This window comes from Bombus pyrosoma, linkage group LG5 (assembly GCF_014825855.1).
Source record: "Bombus pyrosoma isolate SC7728 linkage group LG5, ASM1482585v1, whole genome shotgun sequence".
Classification (NCBI taxonomy): Eukaryota; Metazoa; Arthropoda; class Insecta; order Hymenoptera; family Apidae; genus Bombus; species Bombus pyrosoma.
This window is the reverse complement of record NC_057774.1, coordinates 11,600,165-11,621,129: the sequence shown is the minus strand read 5'-3', so window position 1 is coordinate 11,621,129 and position 20,965 is coordinate 11,600,165. Positions and strand designations below refer to the sequence as shown.

The window sequence follows — 20,965 nt, the reverse complement described above, 5'->3', positions numbered from 1 at the left end:
TAGATTTACAGAAAAGATTTATAGAAAATTTGAAAGTGCAAAATTACAGAAAATGCGATGATATGAAAAAATATATAAAATAACCGAGCAATTTTACTTGTTTAACTATATTCACAAAAATATGAATTTGCATAAAGATCCACAGTCTATTCATTACAGTCTGTATTAAAATTTTTTTGTAAAAGAAAGAGAATTTAATTAAAAATTAACACTTATGAGTTTTTAATTCCAATTGAAAGGCAAGATTAGTCCAGTTAACAGATTAAAATTTCTTCATAGGTAGTCGCCAAGTATTCAAAGTATGCATTTCACTCCCCGCAACGAGCTTTTGCAAAACCAATGATTCATTTCCAGTTTTTACTCGTAACAGGTAGGAAAAATATATCGTACGCGCTACCCGTATTTGCGCTGCTTTCCCTCTCTCTCTCTCTCTCTCTCTCTCTCTCTTCTCTTTTTTCCCTGTTGATAAAGAAGGAGACTGACGCAGATATCAACGACCCCGCTGGAAAGAGGAATTTCAAATCTGCGTCCGATACTTTTCCGTATCGAGACCACAGCACCGGATCTCTCACCATGCTTCTGCGTATTTTGCTTGAGTTTTAATCTTTTGCTGTTGTTGCTTGCCGTTTGTTTATACGTGTTGGCTCAATCAAGAGATAATAGAACAGGCAGAGTTGGAAAAGGCAGGTGGATACGGCCACAGAGATGATTAAGAGGCGTGCGAAGAATGATATCGAACAGCGTATCGACGTATTTCCAGATAGCGAACATGTTTGCGCAAACTATGAGCGGCGAACGGTTCGATAACGTCCCGATGAAACATCCCGTCGAATTTTCATCTCATAATGCGTTTAATCCTTTGCGATTTGTGCGATTGGTAGGTGGGTATTGGTTGCAAGATCGTATCTAACAGTTTTTACGATTCATCGCGGGAGCGCGCACAATGCTGTACAATTGGTATTTTCATCATCGACGTTGAATGTTTCACTTGTTTTTAGATGAGTCTTTTTTGGATGTTTGTGAATGAAATTTAATATTCTGATTATACGATTACTGGGTTTGAATATTTTTGATTCTGCAGAATATTTCGTTATGCAAACACTCTTGCATAATTGGAACAGTATTGTTAATGAACTTATTAGTACTAAATAGATATTGCAATATAAGTTTGGTACAATAAATTTAATTAAATTTTACATGCACGCAATTGAAGTTTGCATATAACAAACTATTCTATTATCTCATTCAATGTAAAATTGTACAATTATAAGAAAGAAATCTATAATCTATAAACTGTAACTTGTTCATTATTGTTATTAATATCATTAGTTAATACTGTAGAAGCGATCATTTTTTTTTTTTCCCCGTAACACAGTATACATACAGCGTCGCGAAAGAGTTACTACATAGTAATCATATTTGCTTTCGAGAGAAGCACACGTGAAGCAGCAAAGTAGTTGATGCACTGGTGAGGTGAATAAATAATTTCTCACGATATTATCGATATTAGTCTGTTATAGAGGCTATTATATAATAGTATAATAAGTGTGGCTCGATTGGCGATGAATTTGAAAAAAAAATTTTCAGAAGAAGGTGAAAGAATATCGTACAAAAATGGAATTAGAAAATAATAGCGAACAAAATTAGGGCAAAAGTGATAGTGGATGGAAATTTTCACAGTCATTTTCCGCGGAAACGACAACAAACGGTTGGGTAGAATGCACAGTTACAGAAGCAGAACGATAAACGGTAATTCCATTTCGGTGGAAAATGGCAGTCGGCAAAATATTTTGCGGCACGCCACGTTATATATACGTTACGTCGGTGAAACAGCATTAGACGCTTTGGATTATGTTTACAATTACAATACGACAAGCAATCTGTTTACAATTTCCTATAAATAAATACCCTCTGGCAAATAATAAACGCGAGGAAATTCCTGGCAAGCCACGAGATGCAGTTTGCGGCGCGTTTAAACGCCGCCGACGTGCGAAAGCGGGAATATCGTGCGGATAAGTATATACGATCTAGCGTAAAGCACGTCTTTTGACGCACAGGGATGACATATCTCGAGGAAACTGCCGGTATGACGTGTGTTTTGATGTTAAACAACGATTGGGGTTGTGATTGATGAAAGTAATTGATATTCTGATATGGCCGTCTCTCGCCTACGAAGGTCTTGTCTACGAAGGCGACGTAATAAATTCACACCTTGATAAATAACCACCGAATAACGTTTTCCGAGTTTATTAACACGTTCGAGATTGACAAGATTGTCTCCAGTGGCCGAATGGTACCGCAGTTATTGTATTACAGTAAATTGTATTACATATATCTTGATAAATTTGCAATCCTGACCATTGTCATTATTATTATGTTTAGTTTTTCGATTATTTCTATTCTGTTATTTTTATCATTTTCTCTTACCCATTGGCTATTTTAGACACGTTATTTTACAATCTATTGCTTTAAATAGAATGATTCTGATGAATAGAGAATTCTTTATTGAGGAGAATCCTTTATTACATGGTTCGCGGTATTGTCCACAGTTTTCAAATGGGTTAGTACGAGAAAGCTCTTTAAGGTTTTCTAGAATCGTATATGGAAAATGGTAAAAATGATTTCTTCTTTTATACCGTCTGTGGCCATTGAAATGAGACTACGTATAAAAATTTTGCTCTTCTGATATTTCAACGTTATATTGTTATACAAATAACAAGTTGCATTTGGATACCTAAGATTATTTACACATTTACAGACTATTTTACACATGATGTATACACTATTTTACACACAGTGCATAGTTTCAATATGTAAACTCTCGTGTACATAACAATTAATTTGATAATAAAGGATGTGAAATCCAGCCAAATCCATTGGAGTTCCTTTCATCGGGGAATATCCCTTATTCTCATAATCAGGTAATTCGACCGACTTGAATGCCATTGAAAATATCTAGATCCTCCTCAAATCGCTTATACACATTTCACTCGTCATTATCATCTTTGTTTGACATTTTTCCAGAAGACCAAGATGTTTGAATGATGGTAAAATAACGAGGATATAACGCAGATAACGTTTTTCTTATTAAAAACTCTATGAGTTGAAAAACAGGAAATTTCGTAATGTTTACGTTTGAAATGAATAGAAATGTGATCTAGTTATTGCGACAAAACTGATCAAGCCGACCTTATAGTACTTGCGCGACGTTGTCCTATATTACTTACACCGCGCAGATATCTAACGTCTCACTTACGAATAAATCTATTATATGATATTTGATGAAACAAAGTCATTCGTAGGAAATACAATGACGAAATAACGAATCGAGATATAAATTTATATTACAGTGGTATATGAAATTAGATCTCGAGATACAAGGATAAAGAAAAAGAAAAAAAAAAAAAATCTGAACTTGGAAAAACGAAATACAAATTAATTTCACCATGGAAGGTGGTTAGAAGCCCAATGGAATAGTTTCCATATTTAGAGCCTAATGCTGCCGCCGAAGTAGAATGCCTTTGAGTAGTACCATTGTGCATACATAGTCAGACAACTTGAAGTAGTTAGAGATAGTTAGACCGAGTTCCTGTCTGTTTCGCTATTTCCTGCCCTACTTCTTCGTATAATGCAAATTACGCACGAATATAACAAGAGGCTGATACGGATGATATTTAACATATGGGAAAAATCGATACATTTCTTGCGTACGAACGGTTAAGAATTTATTTTCCTTACAATCCTTACGACATTCTAACCGTTCGTAAAATTTCAGAAGTTTAACACAATTACATAAAAATGGATAACTCGATTTCTCGAATATACAAATCTATTTTAGAAACGTTTTTTCCTTTTTGAACGAAATTATATGTCACGGTTGAATCAATAAGAAAAATAATAATAAAATGGAAGAACTTTTAATTTTGTTATTTATTCTCGGCACAAACATCGCCCGATTAAAATAATTAAAACATTCAAGAATCAATTCAACCATTGTCGGTACTAAATTTTTGAAAATTAAGATAATTAAAATTTGTAAATCACACACGTAGAATTCATACTGGCAAATTTCTCAAATGGTTTCAACGTAACATCATAAAAATCTCTGGCGTCGCTCACAGAACGGTTATCTAACAGTTTTAAACGATTACTTTAAAATGATCTGGCACGTTTAAGAAAACTATTTACGCGCGGTTAAACAACACGTTTCATGAAACACGACCATTAAAAAAACCTCGTAATACAACGGGTTAATAAATCGTTTCTCGTCTGTAGTGCCTGTGTTTCTTCTCTCGCTACATTTCTCACTTTCTGGCGTAAACGTTTCTTTCTGTGTTCTGTGATAGCGCCACCGTGCTATCTTATAACCTTTACTTTCCTCAACGTGCTACGACTTTCTTCTGCCCCTTTCGCGTCTGTTTATAGATCTTTATGCTACAAGGGTATGCATGCTCGGAGAAGTTAGACGCGCAGATGGAAAAGACGCGACAAGATAAACGTGCAGGCTCGCGCTCACGTATACAGGGTGATCCTGACAACATGACAGTGACGTAATTTATAATTTGGTGGAATTATTAGTACAGTTCGATTGAATAAAATTAATGCTTTCAATTAATGCTTCTTGAGCAGGTTACTATATTTACTAAGAGCATGAAAACCGATGAACATATCTTCTAGACAAGTATAGATTTTTGTCGTTTTATCGTTTCCTCGTTAACTTGCTTTATTAAAATAAACTGAAGAAATATGCGTTTCGGATAAATGATTTAACAAGTAAAACTTTTCAAATATAATACGATTTTCACGCATATCATGAATATCTCGATAAATACCTTTCAGACAGACTGTAGCTTACTTTTTTTACTTTACTTTTCCTTTTACTTCTTTTATCTTTAAGCTTACCGATGACTACTAATCCTTTTGTCAGAATTTATTAAAAATTCCATTAATTTTTATCAATAATACTCCATCATTTTAAGAAATACAGTGTAAATAAATAATGTATATGAATGAGATATAATATACGATCTTTTTATCAATGTTAGTATAAGAAGTACAACCTAAATCTAATAAATGAGATATAGTATGTAATCTTCTTATTAGAATCCATTTAAAATTCCATTAATACAATAAATATAACGTTCATGTCCTCGCGTTCCATTAAAAAAATGTCCTACTGAATTTCCAGCACTAATGTAATACATAAACGATAAAAACGCAGAAAAATAATAATTACAGAGTGTATTCTTCTAAAAATTAAGTAATAAAAATTCGTACCTTTATAGCAACAACGAATAATTTCGAAATAACTGAAAATGTACAAATAGACGAGTAAAATGTATCACCCAGTATGTACGCAGGAATATACATATTCGGGTAACAAGTAACGAACCTAACACGATGTACAGCTGTGTGCTTCATCTCCTTCGCCGGTATCCGGCACTATTAAATTTTCATTTTAATCATGCTTCTCTTCCCCGAAGCGATCAACTTCCGGCTGTTTCGCTGATGGAAAGTTTCACGCGCGAGGATCGCGTGTCGGTCGCGTTACATTGAGATTAAGCGTCGATCGTATTGCGTGTAAATGCAAAATGGAACGCGATCAAAAATATTGATGCGAATAGAAATTGGTATCCGAAGGATCTGCCGAAACATGTCGACGTTTCCTCATCTCTCTAACGACAGGATTGCCAAATACGCCAAACTGACGCGTTTCCGATAAATTTCTTCTCGCAATTTCGAGAAGCACGTAGACCTTTTTAAAAAAATTAATTCTCTTGACTTGAAAAAGGCACGTTTAAGCGTTGGAAAAATTTTCGAAGAATTCTGATAAACATTTGGTTTTTGCGATCGTTGAAAACATGAAGCTATAGTTTATAGCTTTAGTTTCCCTAAATTAAAAAATTAAATTCCTAAATTTACATTTTAAATAATTCTTTTTAATGGAAAGTTTTATAAGAATGAGAATATTTTTGAAAGTTTAGGTAAATATAGAATCTAAAATGTTAGAAAAATTCTGTGTTAATAAATACGTGAGTTAATAAATTTACAAATGCATCGCAATAACACGCACGTAGTTAAACGAGACTATCGATCTACTCGTATAATCATAGAATGTCTTACATTCAACGAAGAAAGGATAAAACATAACGCCGACGGTAATCTCTCGGGAATTCTCATGTCGATCCTGTTTCGACAAAAGATTATCAATTTCTATCGAGAAATTAAGATATCGAACAATCGGATAAGGTATTGAAGAATTACGGAATTGACGGCAAAGACGAAAGAGTGTCTTTGTAATTAATCATGGAAACAGAGACGATAAAACATATAACTATAGTATTATTTTGAGAATAGAAATTATACCGATTATCTCGTATCTTTAACTCAATTTGTTCGTTAGCAACAAATTGATACGATGTAAGAATTTGCGAGTTTTGTTATTCAAAGTAAAGATTAGCGCAATAAAGGTAAATACGGGTGGTTATAAATTAAGGTGTGGACGAGATTTAGATGGAAATTTAATCGATGTATAGAGTACTATTACAACAAGACATACATCATAGGCCGTTATTTATTGTATCAAGGACGCTTGCACATCCCTATTTGTCGAATCCTAGAATGAATCTGCTCGACTAAATTGTTTTACTAAATTACTCGCCTAAATCACTGGATGTGCCTAATCGAGGCTTAACTACACAAATAAAGGAAATTACGATGTAAAATTGCGTGGACCGTCTTGTAAAATGACCGTGAATCATCTTGTGAACCGATGAAGAGAGAAGCGTAGGCACAGAGGAGGCAAAGTGAAGCGCGAGTATAATAGCGAGCTGAAAAAGTGATGAGGCGAAGGAACGCTGATCGGTTATTTCTGATATTTCTCATTATTTCTCGTCGATCTGCCAGGTAACACAATCGTAAAGATAGGAACTGATATTTGAAAGTGTCGCATATACGATAAAGAGACCGATAAAGAGCGGTACTTTCCCTTGCTGCTGCATCGTTTCGCTAATCATCTTTTCAGCTCTGTGCACGGTACTTACCACCAGCAGCCACGCAGGTAATATTCAGAGAGGCACCCTCGCTGTACGGGCCGAGCACGTAATAAGGAATATGAGATCTTCCGCTCTCGTCCAATATGCTAAGCTGCTCCGGTGGTACTGCAATAATTTCGCACAATAAGTTCGTCTACCCTTCGTTTTTCCGCGACTCACGCCACCTCTCATCCCTTCGCTCACGCTGCGAAACAACTTCAGCGATGACGAAGAAATGGAATTCTGGCTCTCGCGCCACAGGGCGAATCAATTTCCAAGGCAATGTACTAATGACCTGTGCCGTCCGACGGACACTACGGATGGTCCATGGAGATTGGTAGTTTTATTTGACGCGAATGAAAAGCTCCCTGTGGCACGCTTGAGGAGTCGCGTGATATAGAAATTATTTTATATTGTCCAGCTTTGTAGATAAAGCTGTATTTTGGAGCAGAATAAAAGTCTGTCGAACGGAGTCAGCGTCCGGTTAATCCTCGCAAAGGATAAAATGGTAATTTTAGATAAGACGTCTGGTAATGTAGGTTTGTTGTAGGCTGTTCACTTATAACTAAATGTAGATGCTTTGTGCATTTGTGAGAAATTTAGGAGTGTCGGGATGTAGGATATGCCTAGGAATCAAAGTTTTCGATATGATATCCGACAGTGTTGAAAGAATTGAACGAATACTTGTCGATGGAACCTATTCTTGTTTCGCAAAAATTGCTTTTTAAGTAAATAATTCATTATACTTATCCAATGGTATTTATACATGGTAATAAAATCGGTAGAAAAATTCCAAAGACATACACGAACAAACCGAACGGAGGAAGAAGACAAAAAAGGATCTCGATCTTGGTGAAATTTCCTTATTGTTGCTTAATCGAAGATTAATAAATAATCCATTATACTTATTGATTGAAAGATTATTATATTATCCAAATGGAATCGGTAAGAAAAAATTCAAAGAACTACAAGCCAAGCAGAAGAAGTTAACCGAAGAGAAACAGAAGAAAAACGAATTCTTTCGCGCGACAACAAGATCCGCAGGTACGAATCTACTTATCGATATCGTCGACATCGAAGTCGCAATTTCGACGAGGCGAGCGTCGTAAAATCACAATCGAATTTCGTATTTCCCCCCAATCCGTGACGACTTTCGGATAAAACTCGCCTTAATCGTCGCTTGCTGAACCGTAGATCCGGGTCAACAAGGTCGAATCCACTCTCTGTTTGCTCGGGCTAATTGCGAAGAACGGTCGGCAAACCTCGATCAACTCCAACAGGATCGAAGGCAGAGGAAGTGAATTCTCGAAGCAGATTTGCTAGAAGAACAGGTGCGAAGAGACGGGGGTGAGGAGGAAGATGAATTAAGAAGAAAAAGATATTAGGTTGTCCAACAAACTCGCAGTGCCTTTCATACGCAACAAGTATGTTCCGTTATAATTCATATACTATTACTTAATGCCTATACATTTTAGATACATACTATGTAGCTTGTGAGTATATTCGAACAGTTACTATAGAAAAATTTCATCTGCATATTCTATGCGTTATACATATAAAACATTTTGAAATTCCGTTAAAATGATTATTGTTTTCGATAGGCAATAAGTATGTTTTATTATTATTATTATTATTATTATGACTTGATGATTCTACATATACATGTGTAGCGGCACAGAAGTCAAAGGACGACGCGAATCGAGAGCGACTCGTGTTGTTGTTTTGCCTCGGGACATTGACACAGCCTTGACGCATGAAACGTAATGATAAATAAACTCCGGGCGAAACAATGTCGCCGCTACTTGCAAGCCGTCGAATAAAGACGAATTTGAATTTTCCGACTCTCCCCGGACCAGTATAAATAAACGTACGCGATCGCGAGCGAGCAGTTATTGTCCGAGAGATTATCCGAGTTACTATTCGAGCGAGTATCTATCGGTATCTACGAGTATCTTTCTGTATCGACCAGCTATCTATCGAGTTATCGACGATCCATCCAGCGAGCATTTACCGAGTATTAATTAGCAATTTTACTTTGCCATTTATACTCTGTACGAGCGTCTAAGCGAGTATAGTAGTCTGTATACTAATTTGGTATTTTAAATATATTCGACGGTTACGACAACGAGCAATAACAACTAGTAAATCTCACGGTCAAACATCCTCTACACAAGTCCTCTACACATGTACTAGCTTACGAAAGTATTTGAACGGTTACTATAGAAATGTTTTATGTGTTATACGTATAAGACATTTTGAAATTTCATTAAAATCACTATCGATTTTTATAGACAATGAGTACGTTCTGTTTTAATCTGTATACTATTACTCGACGTCTTTAGATATGCAGGCTATGTTCACGTAATTCTTAGCCAGCGTTTTTCTCGTAAATGTAGTGCATTAGGAATAAATGAAAGAGGAAAGAGGTTTTGTAGTTTTCTACGACCAATATAATAGCCTATATCATTTTTTTTTTTTTATGTTTACAACATTTTTCAAGAAACGAAGGTGACCTTTAATTCTTTTATACGAGTGCTGTATATTTTTTCATATATAATATATATTAATTCATAAGTATAATTCATTCACGTGACATACGATAACTGTGAAGATAACGGGCCATACAAGGCCCGTAATGAAACAATTATTTGGAATATTATGTGCCATTGCGTTTACAAATATTTCTTATCGTTACCACTTAATACGTTAAATGCGACTGATCTCTTGTTGTTGTTGTTCATTATTAGAATGCGATACTGAGGCATCATTAATATCTCGGATAATATTAACAGAAGCTACCAAAAATGTTATTCATTGAGTTGAAATGTGCCTTGTGTCATACACAAGGAGGTCGTATCGAACGTTTATTAAACCCTTGTCAAGAAACAATACTTGTAAACACACTGGCACAAATGTCATTTTGCTGTGCTACAGAATTTTAGTAATCAGTTTATGCGTGCCACGAGGTGGACAAGGTTGAAAATCACTACTGTAACGAGATATAAAGCGTCTACATAAAAGAATAATAAAAGCTGATTTGGAAATTTCGAAAATTATTGGGAAACGAGGTTTGAGGGGAAAAATGAATAAACAGGCTGTGTTTGGTATGGAGGAAACGGAGGAATAAAGTAGCAGTTTGCGTAATATGGAGGTAAGAGAAAGTTTGAAAAGGATTATTAGGCGAAGAAGTTTGACGAAAAAAGATCGCTAAATGAAATTTCATCGATCTTGAAAAAAGAAAAAGAGATAGTTTGCGTATCTTGGAAACGAGGAGAAAATTACAAAGATTATTTGGCGGAGAAAGTTGGTAAACGAGATTTCCTTGACTTGAAAGAGAGGAAACAAGAAAAGATATTATTTTAATCTAAGTAGCGTGAAATAAAGGAAACTTTAGGAAATAATTATCACGAGAGCAAATTATTGTACAAAAGAATGTAGGAATAAAATCCTATTGTTTTTTAAAGGTGAAGAAAGGTAGAATAATATGATGAATCTTGAAACGAGGAGAAATATCCAAAAATTATTAGTCAGGAAAATCCCAAGAATACGAAAAAAGTATATACGAAAGAGACATTTTTGACGTCGAGAGCGAAAAACGACGAAGAAATAAAATTATGCTTTACACAACACAGGACAGGGGAAAAATCGGAATAGAACTTTTACAACTTTACAACTTTTTACACTCTTACACAGAAGAAAATTGAAGAAAAATAAAAAGATCGTTAAACGAGATTTTCTTGGTTGGAAGATTAAAACAGAAAAACACAGAGAAATAGAACTGTAGTTTATGTATCGTCCAGTTTGCTTAGCGAGAAGTGTGTAATTGATAAGATGGAGAAAAAGAGGAAAATGGCGTAGGTGTAGACGAGAGAAGTGGACGGTTAGGTAGGAGGAAAAGTCAGGGATTTATCAAGAAAAGAAGTGAGAACTGAGTGTACTGACAGGAATACGAATGACTCTACTGCACGTTTTCTTTTTTTTTTTTTTTTTTCTATTTCTCTTTTATGTTTCTATGACATTCTACTAACTTGCTGTATACTTTTCTGTACACGTATTAAAGGAGCAAACAATGGACGAAGGGAATAAGGCAGAATGCAAGTTGCGTGTTGAAGAAGAGTATATGAGGAATTCGCCAGAGATATGGCGAAATATGCGAACAAATACAAATACAAATACAAATACACGGAGTGGCGCGGAACTTACAATCGGAACGGAAATCACAACTAAAGTAATACGATGAAAATAAAAATAATTGGATGTAATTATGCCTCGATCTCATTGGGAGCATATATTAATTTTGTCATACTCGTAGTATTAGTTTTAGTTTTCCCATAGATGTATAAATATACGCAAATAAGAAATACAAAAGAAAAAGAAAACAGTAAAAATATCTGACACTGCAAACATATAAAAGTTGATAATACAGAAGGTAAATGTTGTAAGACTTCTTCTACATATTAAAATGAGAAATGAGAAGAAAAAAAAAGGAATAATGAATAACAGGATGAGAAATGAAAGAGCACGACGATGGTTACACAAACGAACAAGGGTGGATGGGCTATAGGAAAAAAGGAAACGTAATAAACAAGCAAGCAAAGACAAAGACTCGAAGATATTGCATTACCGTGTCAAAAGGAAGTAATGGATGCAGGGGACTCAAAGCAGAGGAAACGGAGGAAGAATGAGAAGATTAATGGAGAATGAAACGGACAGACACAAGGGACAGACGAAATACGTATATAGTAGGGGATACAAGGAAAAACGGTGCAAAGGAAGAAATACGCAATAAAAGAAGGAACAGAGGATGAAACAGAAATCATTTCTTTCAAAAATAGGGATTAGAACTAGAGGGAAATAAATTTTTAAAGTGAACGAGACATGATACGAGGTTTTTATCTATGATTAAAATCTTTTTGGAGTATCTTTTTGACATATATATATTCTCGTAGGGATCATCAGAGGTGCAAAATATTATAAACAGAAAGAACGCGAGAATTATATAGCGAAAGAGTGTGGAGCAAAACTTTTGCATAATAGAATTAATTAATAATTTTCTATCTCAACCCAATCTTTAAAAAACATATAAACAAAAAGCTCGCAAATATTATACACAGAAATATATGGAGCAAAATATTTCCATTGTTAAGAAATCAATGAATTGGTAATAACTTCCTGTCTCAAACATAAATTTTAGCTTTTATTCCAAAAGACATTAATTTCTATCATTCTTCTAGCAAACCGACTCTATGAACGTTATAACGTAGTATCGATATAACACAGAATATATTATCGATTTCTATATCCTCAATATCGAAATATTTCACGCCTAGATCGTGCCTGAAAATAGAAAGGGGAAGGAAGAAATAAACGCAAGGGAAAAACACAAACGGAGAAGGATCAACCACGAGGCGAAGATCCTGATCTGCTGAACACTTACTGATCACCGTGAGATTGACTTTGCTGTTCCTGGTCGGGGATTGCTTGAAATCGACCCTGCATCTGTAAACGGCGGCGTCACTCTCACGGACAGACTCGAGGATGAGTTTCGCGGGTTTCTCCGAGTATTTGAAGAAGGCACGTTTGTCGAGGCTGATATCCTGCCAGTGTTTTCCTTGTTCCAGGGTGCTTTGCGTCCTTGTGTCGAAACTGTAAGCAGACGAGCGTCGTATACATGGTTAGCTGATGACGAAATGATGCTAGAAGCTGAGATTAACTGTACAAACTGTACTTGAGAAGAGGCTTTAATGATTTTTCAATTTTTCAAACTTACTGCTGGGAATAAATAATGACGCCGTTTGCTGTCGATTTGCTGTCGAGTATCGAGTTTCTCTTGCAACAACTTTAGCATTGTTCTTATGGAATGATTTTGAACATCCAAAAGAATTTCTAAGATTTTGGGCATTGAATTTTGAAGTGAAGAGGAAGCGAGTCTTTCCCTTTATTAGGTGAAGTGTATTTTTTATTGTATATGTTATATTAGGAGTATTACATTAAACATGTTATAGAATTTTTGTGCGAAGAGAGGATACTCATATCGTATTTGATTCTGGAAGTTTTTATTTCGAAAGAGTTTTAACATTTCCTTTCTCGAAATTTAATTTTGCTTAAACGTATAAAGTGATGTTTGTTCTTAATTTTATTAATTAGACGTTATGTATGAATATCCTATTAGTTATTCTTTTTTTTACAAAAGATTCTTTATGTTTGCGTAAAATATGAAACCTACATTTAGCATCGCAATTATTCCTAACTCTATTAATTGTCACATTTTCATTTAGCGACAAATCTTCGTAAACCGAGTTTCCGTTCGTTTCCTAGATTCGAAGGAAACGGGTTTCACTACATTATTACAAATACACTTTCGTAGTATCTATCGATAAATATTGCGTTAAGCAATAAGGTATCATGCATATTACAATTTGTTACATCCGGTGACTGTTTACGGTGGAGGCGGCCACTAGCTGTGCAACTATAATTAAGCGGACCGCAATAATCCTAAGGAACTGTCATAAACTGAAGCTGTTCGATTCTACCGTTAAGGCCGTTAATTGGTATAAAAAAGATTTTCCATCTTTAGAACAGTCAACATCTCTTGGATCAGTCACCTATTTAACTTATATCTATACGCACCGAGCGTAACCATCTTGCCTACAAGTTGTTGGAATAAAGTGTAAATTATAACCTGTCACCCGAGTGTTATAATCTATTCAACCACCTCTATTATTTTAAACGAAATAGGGGATCGATCATTTCGTGGCGTCGATTGTAGAATTGTAACGGGAATTTACGACTCCCGTTAACGCGCTTCCTCGCGATCGCGCTTTTCCGCGAACGGTCGAACACAATTGTTTGTAACGTGTAATACATTTCCACCATTTGATGTTTCGAAATTCACATTTTACAGCTCTAACTCGGAATGATATTTTCCTACGGTTATCAAACTCTTCGATGGCTAAATTGAATCGATAACATGTTCATTTCATGTAACATGTAAATTAATACTGCAATGTACAACACCTTTACAAAGTTCTATTTACATTAATATCCTAATTACAGTAATATTATAATCATATCTAATCAATATTCTAATCACAAAAATTCAAAAAAAAAAAAAAGAAAAAGAAAAAGAAAAAGAAGAAAAGAAAAAGAAAAAGAAAAAGAAGAAAGGAAAAAGAAAAAGGCAGGTTTTAAATAATCGAGCAACGTAATCCTATCAACGTGAAGAATCACTTCAATTGAAATCCACAGTGTGTCCGTGTTTATCGACTATGAAAGACAATTTTTATGAAAACAAAGTCACAATTGAATTAACGTTATTATGCAGTGATGCTGTACAAGTCACAAGATACAAGTTACCAGTATTATTGAATATCTTTGTAATACGTATTCGTAAAAAGAGAACCACTTCCGATTTCGATGATTTCGAAATGATTTTGTAGAGCTCAACATTTTGAACAATTTTTTCCTGTACATGTAACTGGCGGTCGGTTTTAGTTTTCACGCTGGATTGGGCTAGTAAGAAGATTAACCCGGTTGCGGCGCGATGCGCCCGGTCAGAATTGTTTATATTAGTACCGATAAGGGGATTCGCATGGCCGGCCGCCTCGCAGTGTCCAGATTAATGTTATACTATCTGCTAACCCAATCTGGCTTCGAAACTAAGGTCGAGCGACGGAACATTTTTGCATATATGCAGAGACCTTCGACGTTTGCCAAAAATTCGAGACACAAGTGTCGCAGCTATGGAGAGGTAGGAACGATTTTATACCTCGAAACTGAGATCTTAGCTGTGCCGAACGTAGTAAGGGACAAAGCGGGTGAAAGAGAAAGAAGGATTGATAGTCAAAGCGTTCGGCAAATATTAAAGTTGAGACCTTTAACTCAAAAATGAAGATATTTTAGATTCGATTTGTGGTCGATGTAACCTCTAACAACGCTTTTGTTACATTTTTCTGATTAAAATGGCACCAAATGTTTGGTCTCGTTTTAATCGGAAAGACCTCACAAGTGCATCAGTAAAAGTTTAATTTAAAAAACGTAAAAAAGAAATAGAAAAGTTTCGTTTTTCAGTTGGTACATGTACGTAACATGTACGTCTCGGCGATATCTAATCGACTGTGACGGGTCGTCGAGCTTCGTGTTGCGTCGATGGAAACCTATTCCTAGTAGGGGGGGGGGGGGGGGGGGTGATGACGATGCAATTATCGGGAGATTCCTTTTTGGTAATTATGGGAGATTTGAATTCGAAGTAGACTAAGAACGACTGCCAGTTGTATGAATAGAAGAAATGTACGAAATTATTGTTTGTTGGTATCTTAGTCGGTGACTTGTCAAATTCACATGTATCAAACAAATTTCCAAAGTCAGTTTTCTCGAAAACTAGGCGTCGGGCAAAAAATGTTATTGTTTGAATTTTATTTTTTTATTTTTTCATAAGGAATCATCTCGCGCTTGTTTGTACATGTGTAACATTTTTCTCTTTGTTTCTTCAACAAGTTACACAAGTTTGCTATAATATAGCTATATAACATAGCTATATAGTGACATATTTTGTTATGTAACGTAGACGTAGACGTAGACGTAGACGTAGACGTATGTAGCTTAAACCTACCAAAATGTCACAAATGTTACTTCCGAACGTTATTGTTGATGTCACGAGATTGCATGTAAAACCATGAGTGAGCCGCGTGAAAGGTTTGCAGTACAAACGCTGTGTGCTCGTGATATTTTTCCGAAAGATAAAATTCGTGCAGAAACGGGGAAAAGCCGACCACCTAGCAACGCGAACGAGTTTCCACTTATGTTTTCTTTCTTCGCGGCTGCGATATTAAGTTCTGTGAAACGCGAGCCAAAGCGTTCGAAATGTTTGCTCGCGGGTCTAATAAACTTGCCAGGCGTATATAAAGCAAGCAACCGATCACGAGGAACGCTTTTATTGGGAAAATTGACGCGGCTCTGCTACGGAATAGCACGCGTCTCTGTTTTCGCGCGACTGCGTTAAAAGCCACGAGAAATGTTCGATGTAATCGGAGCGTTGCATCTCGTGTTGTTATCGCTCGTAATATCACGGATTCTCCCTCTTGCCCATGTTTTTAACCCTGAGCATCTGTTTTTTCTACCCGTGCGCGAAACATCGTGGAATATTTGAATTTTTGATCGCGCGAACGTTATTGATTCGTCGACGATTGGTTTGGAATTTTACTCGGTTAATTTCTGATAAATATGTACTGGTAATTTTGCAAATAGTTCAGAGTAAAAAATATTGGAGAATATATCCAGTCTGGGATTCGTGAGATGCTTGCGGATAATTCAATTAATTGTATTAGGTTGTGTCGAACGCTTTATTCCCATTTTTCTTTTATTAATATTGGCCTTAGAATTACATCTCTTGTACATCTCTTGTCTTGGAGTAGTATAAAATTAGGACGGCTTTGAAATTTTCATTCCGAGTAATGGTTAATGCTTTCGATGGCCAAACTGATCCACGTCATTTTCTAGAAATGTTGATCTCATTGTCCGGGCACACAGTTTCCAAGTAATAAATATTTTAAATCTATAAGTAGGTACATTTCTCGTAAAGGCATGATACGAAGACTATTATGTTAAAGGGTAAATTATGTTTGTCACTTTATTAAGAAGACCACTCTTGTCAAATTGTTCGATACTTTAGGTAATGACGTATTCCACTAGTCAAAATCAGTATTAGGGAAAGTGAATGAACTATTATAATTTAACTTATCGTCGAATAAAAATTAAACGGGTCTACGAAATCAAATCAATGTTTATCGATGTTTTAATGTGTTTTAATGTGTAATCAATGTGTTTAATTGTTAAACACCACTCTTCTATAATACAATTACGGATACATTTATAGCAATTGTATCGTGTAATATGACGAATATTTTATTTAACAGAATTGAAATATATGTTTGTTTTGCTAGAAGAAAGACGAACGTGTATAAGATTAATTTTTCGATCAATGTGGTTTCTGAAATGTTCAATTACAATTTTGAAATTAAATTGGATTTAGCGTAAGCTAAAAAGAAATGCATGATATTTTTGCATCGGAATTAATATTTTAAAACGAAGTACAAAATCGTTTTAAAGCTTTCAGATTAAGCGAACGTTTTCATTTGAGCTTCCTGAATTATTATGCTGATGTTTTTATCATTGAAATGTCGGCATATCGTCGTGAAACGCATAATAATGTCATTAGCTGTGCCATATTTATCACTTGCAACCTGTCCATTATATCACGGGCCATTAGTGATCCACAATGAATAAATGAAAAATGATGGAGGATAATAATGGAATGACACGTATTACCGTCATTGGAGAGAGAACTTTGTATGATTCTCTATGCAACGGCTATTAATTTTTTATAGATATTTATTTCGACCTATAAATTAAGTAAATTAGGTATCGTTTCTTAAATCAATCGAACGATATATATTTATTGAAGTATTAAATGAAATTAATAACGTGGAGAAGAGAAAATTTATGTCCGACGTTTCGAATAAAATCTTTAGGGGAAGCGTTAAATCGAATAGTAGGTAACCTAACGTAAAATCCATAACCTAATCCTAAAAAGCATAACCTAACTGTTTACTTCCTTACTTCAGTTTCGGCCAAGCGCGGTTATAAATGTAGGAAATATAGAAAATTCAATGAATTCTTTGAAGAATTGAAGAATAGAATAGAATAGATAACGCGTGGATGGAAAATTCAATCGATTTATTCCATAATTGAAAGAGTAAAAAGATCCAGGATAGGAAATTCGATCGAAAGAATAAACAATCGAACGATATAAAATTTGGTCAATTTACCGAAAGATAGCAAACATTCACGATAACAACAGAAATATCAGTTTGATTAGCCAAAAAGATAAATCAGAATGAAAATGATGAAATATAGTAAGAGGTTTCCAAGTTTGGAGCAAACAGAAGAATAGAAAATTCAAACGTAGAAATTTGAAACTTTTACTGGAATCACGCAAACAAGCCCATCTTTATTCCGCGATACACAGATGGACACGGAAGTATCCTTCGAGATTCGAGGAAGCGGAAGAAGAAGAAACAGCAAGATCGTGGGAAGAAGGTACGGCGTACGAAACTTCCACATTGCCTGCGCTAAACTATCGCGAAGCGATCAATCGAGGAATACGTCTGGACACGGGACGGTTATCAAAGAAAAGCACAAAATCACGCGAGATTCTTCAACCAGTTCACTATCTAATATCTCGCTTTTACGCGACGCTACTTTTATTACCCTGCAGCTTGCTATAGCGACGGGATCTAACTAAATTTATGGGGTAAATCGATGGCGATATCTTCGCTAACTATTTATTTCTATCCCTGGCCGAATGTATTTTACCAATGTGCCATTTACGTTTTCTCTTTTTCATCTTGCCGCGTGTTTCCTTTCTTTTCCAAACGAGAGTATAGTATATACGTTATTATACGATTGAAATTTAAAAGAGATAACGTCTCAACCAACATTTGGCTTAGGTTTCTGTTTGGTTTTGAGTGATTGGTAAATCAATTTCGATTATCGTTTGAAGTATCTGAATCTTATATATTTGAATTAGTAGACGGAATACTTTGAGTAATTTGAATGTAGAGTGTAAAGTTTTATTAAAATATCTCGATAAAAGACTTATTATCACCTGCTCCCAAATACGTGCATAGTCTACATTAAAATATCAAAAATAAAAAAACTTGAGAGGGATCGGGAGAAGAAATGCATGAGAGAGAGAGAGACAGAGAGAGAGAGAGAGAGAGAAAAGAAAATACGTATCAAAAGATTCAATATGTGCTTTTAGATTTAATAGAGCTTCCTTATCGGATCTTAAGTGAACCTCGAATAATAGATTTATTGTAGTTCCTTTTGGATAATAGAATTTTTGATTCAATCGGAAATTCGTATTTGTTGGTTTATTAGGTTTCATGATTCCTTGATTTCATAATATTTCTGTTTTTTCTTTTTCCTGCAATAAAATCTCTGGACTACTTTATTTGCGAGACGATAAAAACGATGGAGGCACATATAGACTAGATGTCGTGGAAACCAAGCTTAGAAGAATCATTCTAAAGTGTTACATTAAAAGAGATTTACTGCTTATTGTGAAAGAGTTATTACAAAGAAGCGTTCCGTGTCAACAGAGATTTATTGTTACTTCGTCCGATATATATGTGTATAACCTACACCGAAATACGAAAAAGTAAAAAGAAGCATCTCCTTTTTTACCACAAAATGTTGTTGATGGTTTCGTTTGAAGCGATGTTGAACATCAGGTTGGCAAATGTTTACAGATCCAAAGAGCAAGAAGTATTCATAGTTTCAACACGTTACAGACCGGTGCGCGTTGAATTCCCTCGGCCCTAAATTCTAGTTGCATCATCAACGACACGTCCCTGGGAATTGCAACCAGCCTGAAACTTCTCTCAAATAATTAACCGCGACGTTTTTCTTATCTGGCGGTGTACGCGTGCTACATTTCCCGTGAGCATTCCGTTTTGTTCTGCAATCAGCGCGGGCCACATTCTGTCAGCGTTATTATGTAACGCCGTTTATCACAACCGCGGCAGTTATAGCGAGATCTTTTTCCAAATGTTTACGAGTCGGCTCGCCAACATATCTTTCGTAACGCCGTTCGCTTATCTCTTTCTTTCCTTAACGGCACGTATGCACACGCGTGTGCGCTGTTCACCTTTTAATAAAATTTCAGTCGATGGAACAGGCGATTCTACCAAGGACAATTGTGACGACCTGGTTGATCCATTCGAACTGGCAGTACATAGTAAGAGGCAAGTTTTAGAGCGTATTATACAAATCTTTTTTTATTTTTATTGGTGTATGATGTTTTTCGGTATTTTTCTTCGATCTAGGAGATGGTGAGAAGTTTACTCTACCGAAAATATAAATGATGTTACAAATATATTTAATAGTGAATAAATTTAGTAATAAATTTAATAATAACATTCATATTCATTATAAGATTTCATAAGTTGGTCGTGCGAAAAATGCTTGAGTTGCGTGAAACGATTTGTTGAAACAAATATTGCACTTTCGAGGAGGGTTCAAGCTTAAAGAGAGCTTCTGTTTGGTTGTAGGTGAATGTGTGTGTGTGTGTGTGCGTGGTGCTTTCTAAGTGATGTTAGAAAGTTAATGGAACTAAGGTTGGAGTTTTATTAGAGATGGAAATTAACTAATGAAAGTTGCGAAAGTTAGTTAAGCTACCGAGTAATTATTTTTTGACAGTTATCTGAGTTCCTAGAACGGTTATCTCCTCTCTTTTTTAACACAGGTTCATCCGCTTTAAGATCTAAATAAAAATATAATTCTCCTTTTAACGAATAGCATGAAAACTTTTTATATGCCAACCAATATACTGCATAACGGTCGTTTCAATATAAAATAATATCGTATAAATAAATCGCTACGACAATTTACAACATTCTAACATCGAGAATTTTACATGATCCGAAATATAAAAATCCAAGCTTCCATTACTGCATAAATCATCGAGTACTCAAAATTTAACGATCCCATCAGTCACCAATTAACCGTGCAAAGCCCGAGCATAACTCGCCGCTAAACCCTCCAACTCATAAAAAAACAAGTAATAAAACCGACCATGTGACTTCGCGAGGCTTTACCGAGGAAAAAATACGACCACTTATCCAGGAATTACTACGGCCATCGCATCACCGTGCGGAAACTTTACAATCCATAGTTTTATTAAAACTACGCGGAGAACTCGACTTTATTTTTCTCGTCAAGAGGCTGCGTTTCGTCGGAGAGGCCGGCATCTCGCGAGCTTATTTTACTGGCGCGCGAGGCATGAGCCTGGTTTCCGGCCGACGAATTTTTATATCCGGCGACGTTCCAAGCGAAGGGAAATAAAGAGCCCCTAGCTGACTTATATTGAA

The 20,965-nt window shown here is 35.5% G+C and overlaps 1 protein-coding gene across 7 annotated transcripts in view; it reads right to left on the bottom strand.

Annotated features, from left to right (window-relative positions):
- Positions 1-20,965, bottom strand: part of LOC122567758 (hemicentin-2-like) — a 504,101-nt gene that overhangs the window by 63,583 nt on the left and 419,553 nt on the right. For 6 of the 7 annotated variants that reach the window (XM_043726708.1, XM_043726709.1, XM_043726707.1 and 3 more), the window contains exons 4-5: positions 12,472-12,680; positions 7,044-7,160 (exon numbers count right to left, since the gene is read on the bottom strand). In XM_043726708.1, the coding sequence (XP_043582643.1) occupies positions 7,044-7,160; positions 12,472-12,680 (326 nt within the window). The remainder of the gene's footprint in view (positions 1-7,043; positions 7,161-12,471; positions 12,681-20,965) is intronic. The other variant, XM_043726712.1, reaches the window with a different exon arrangement.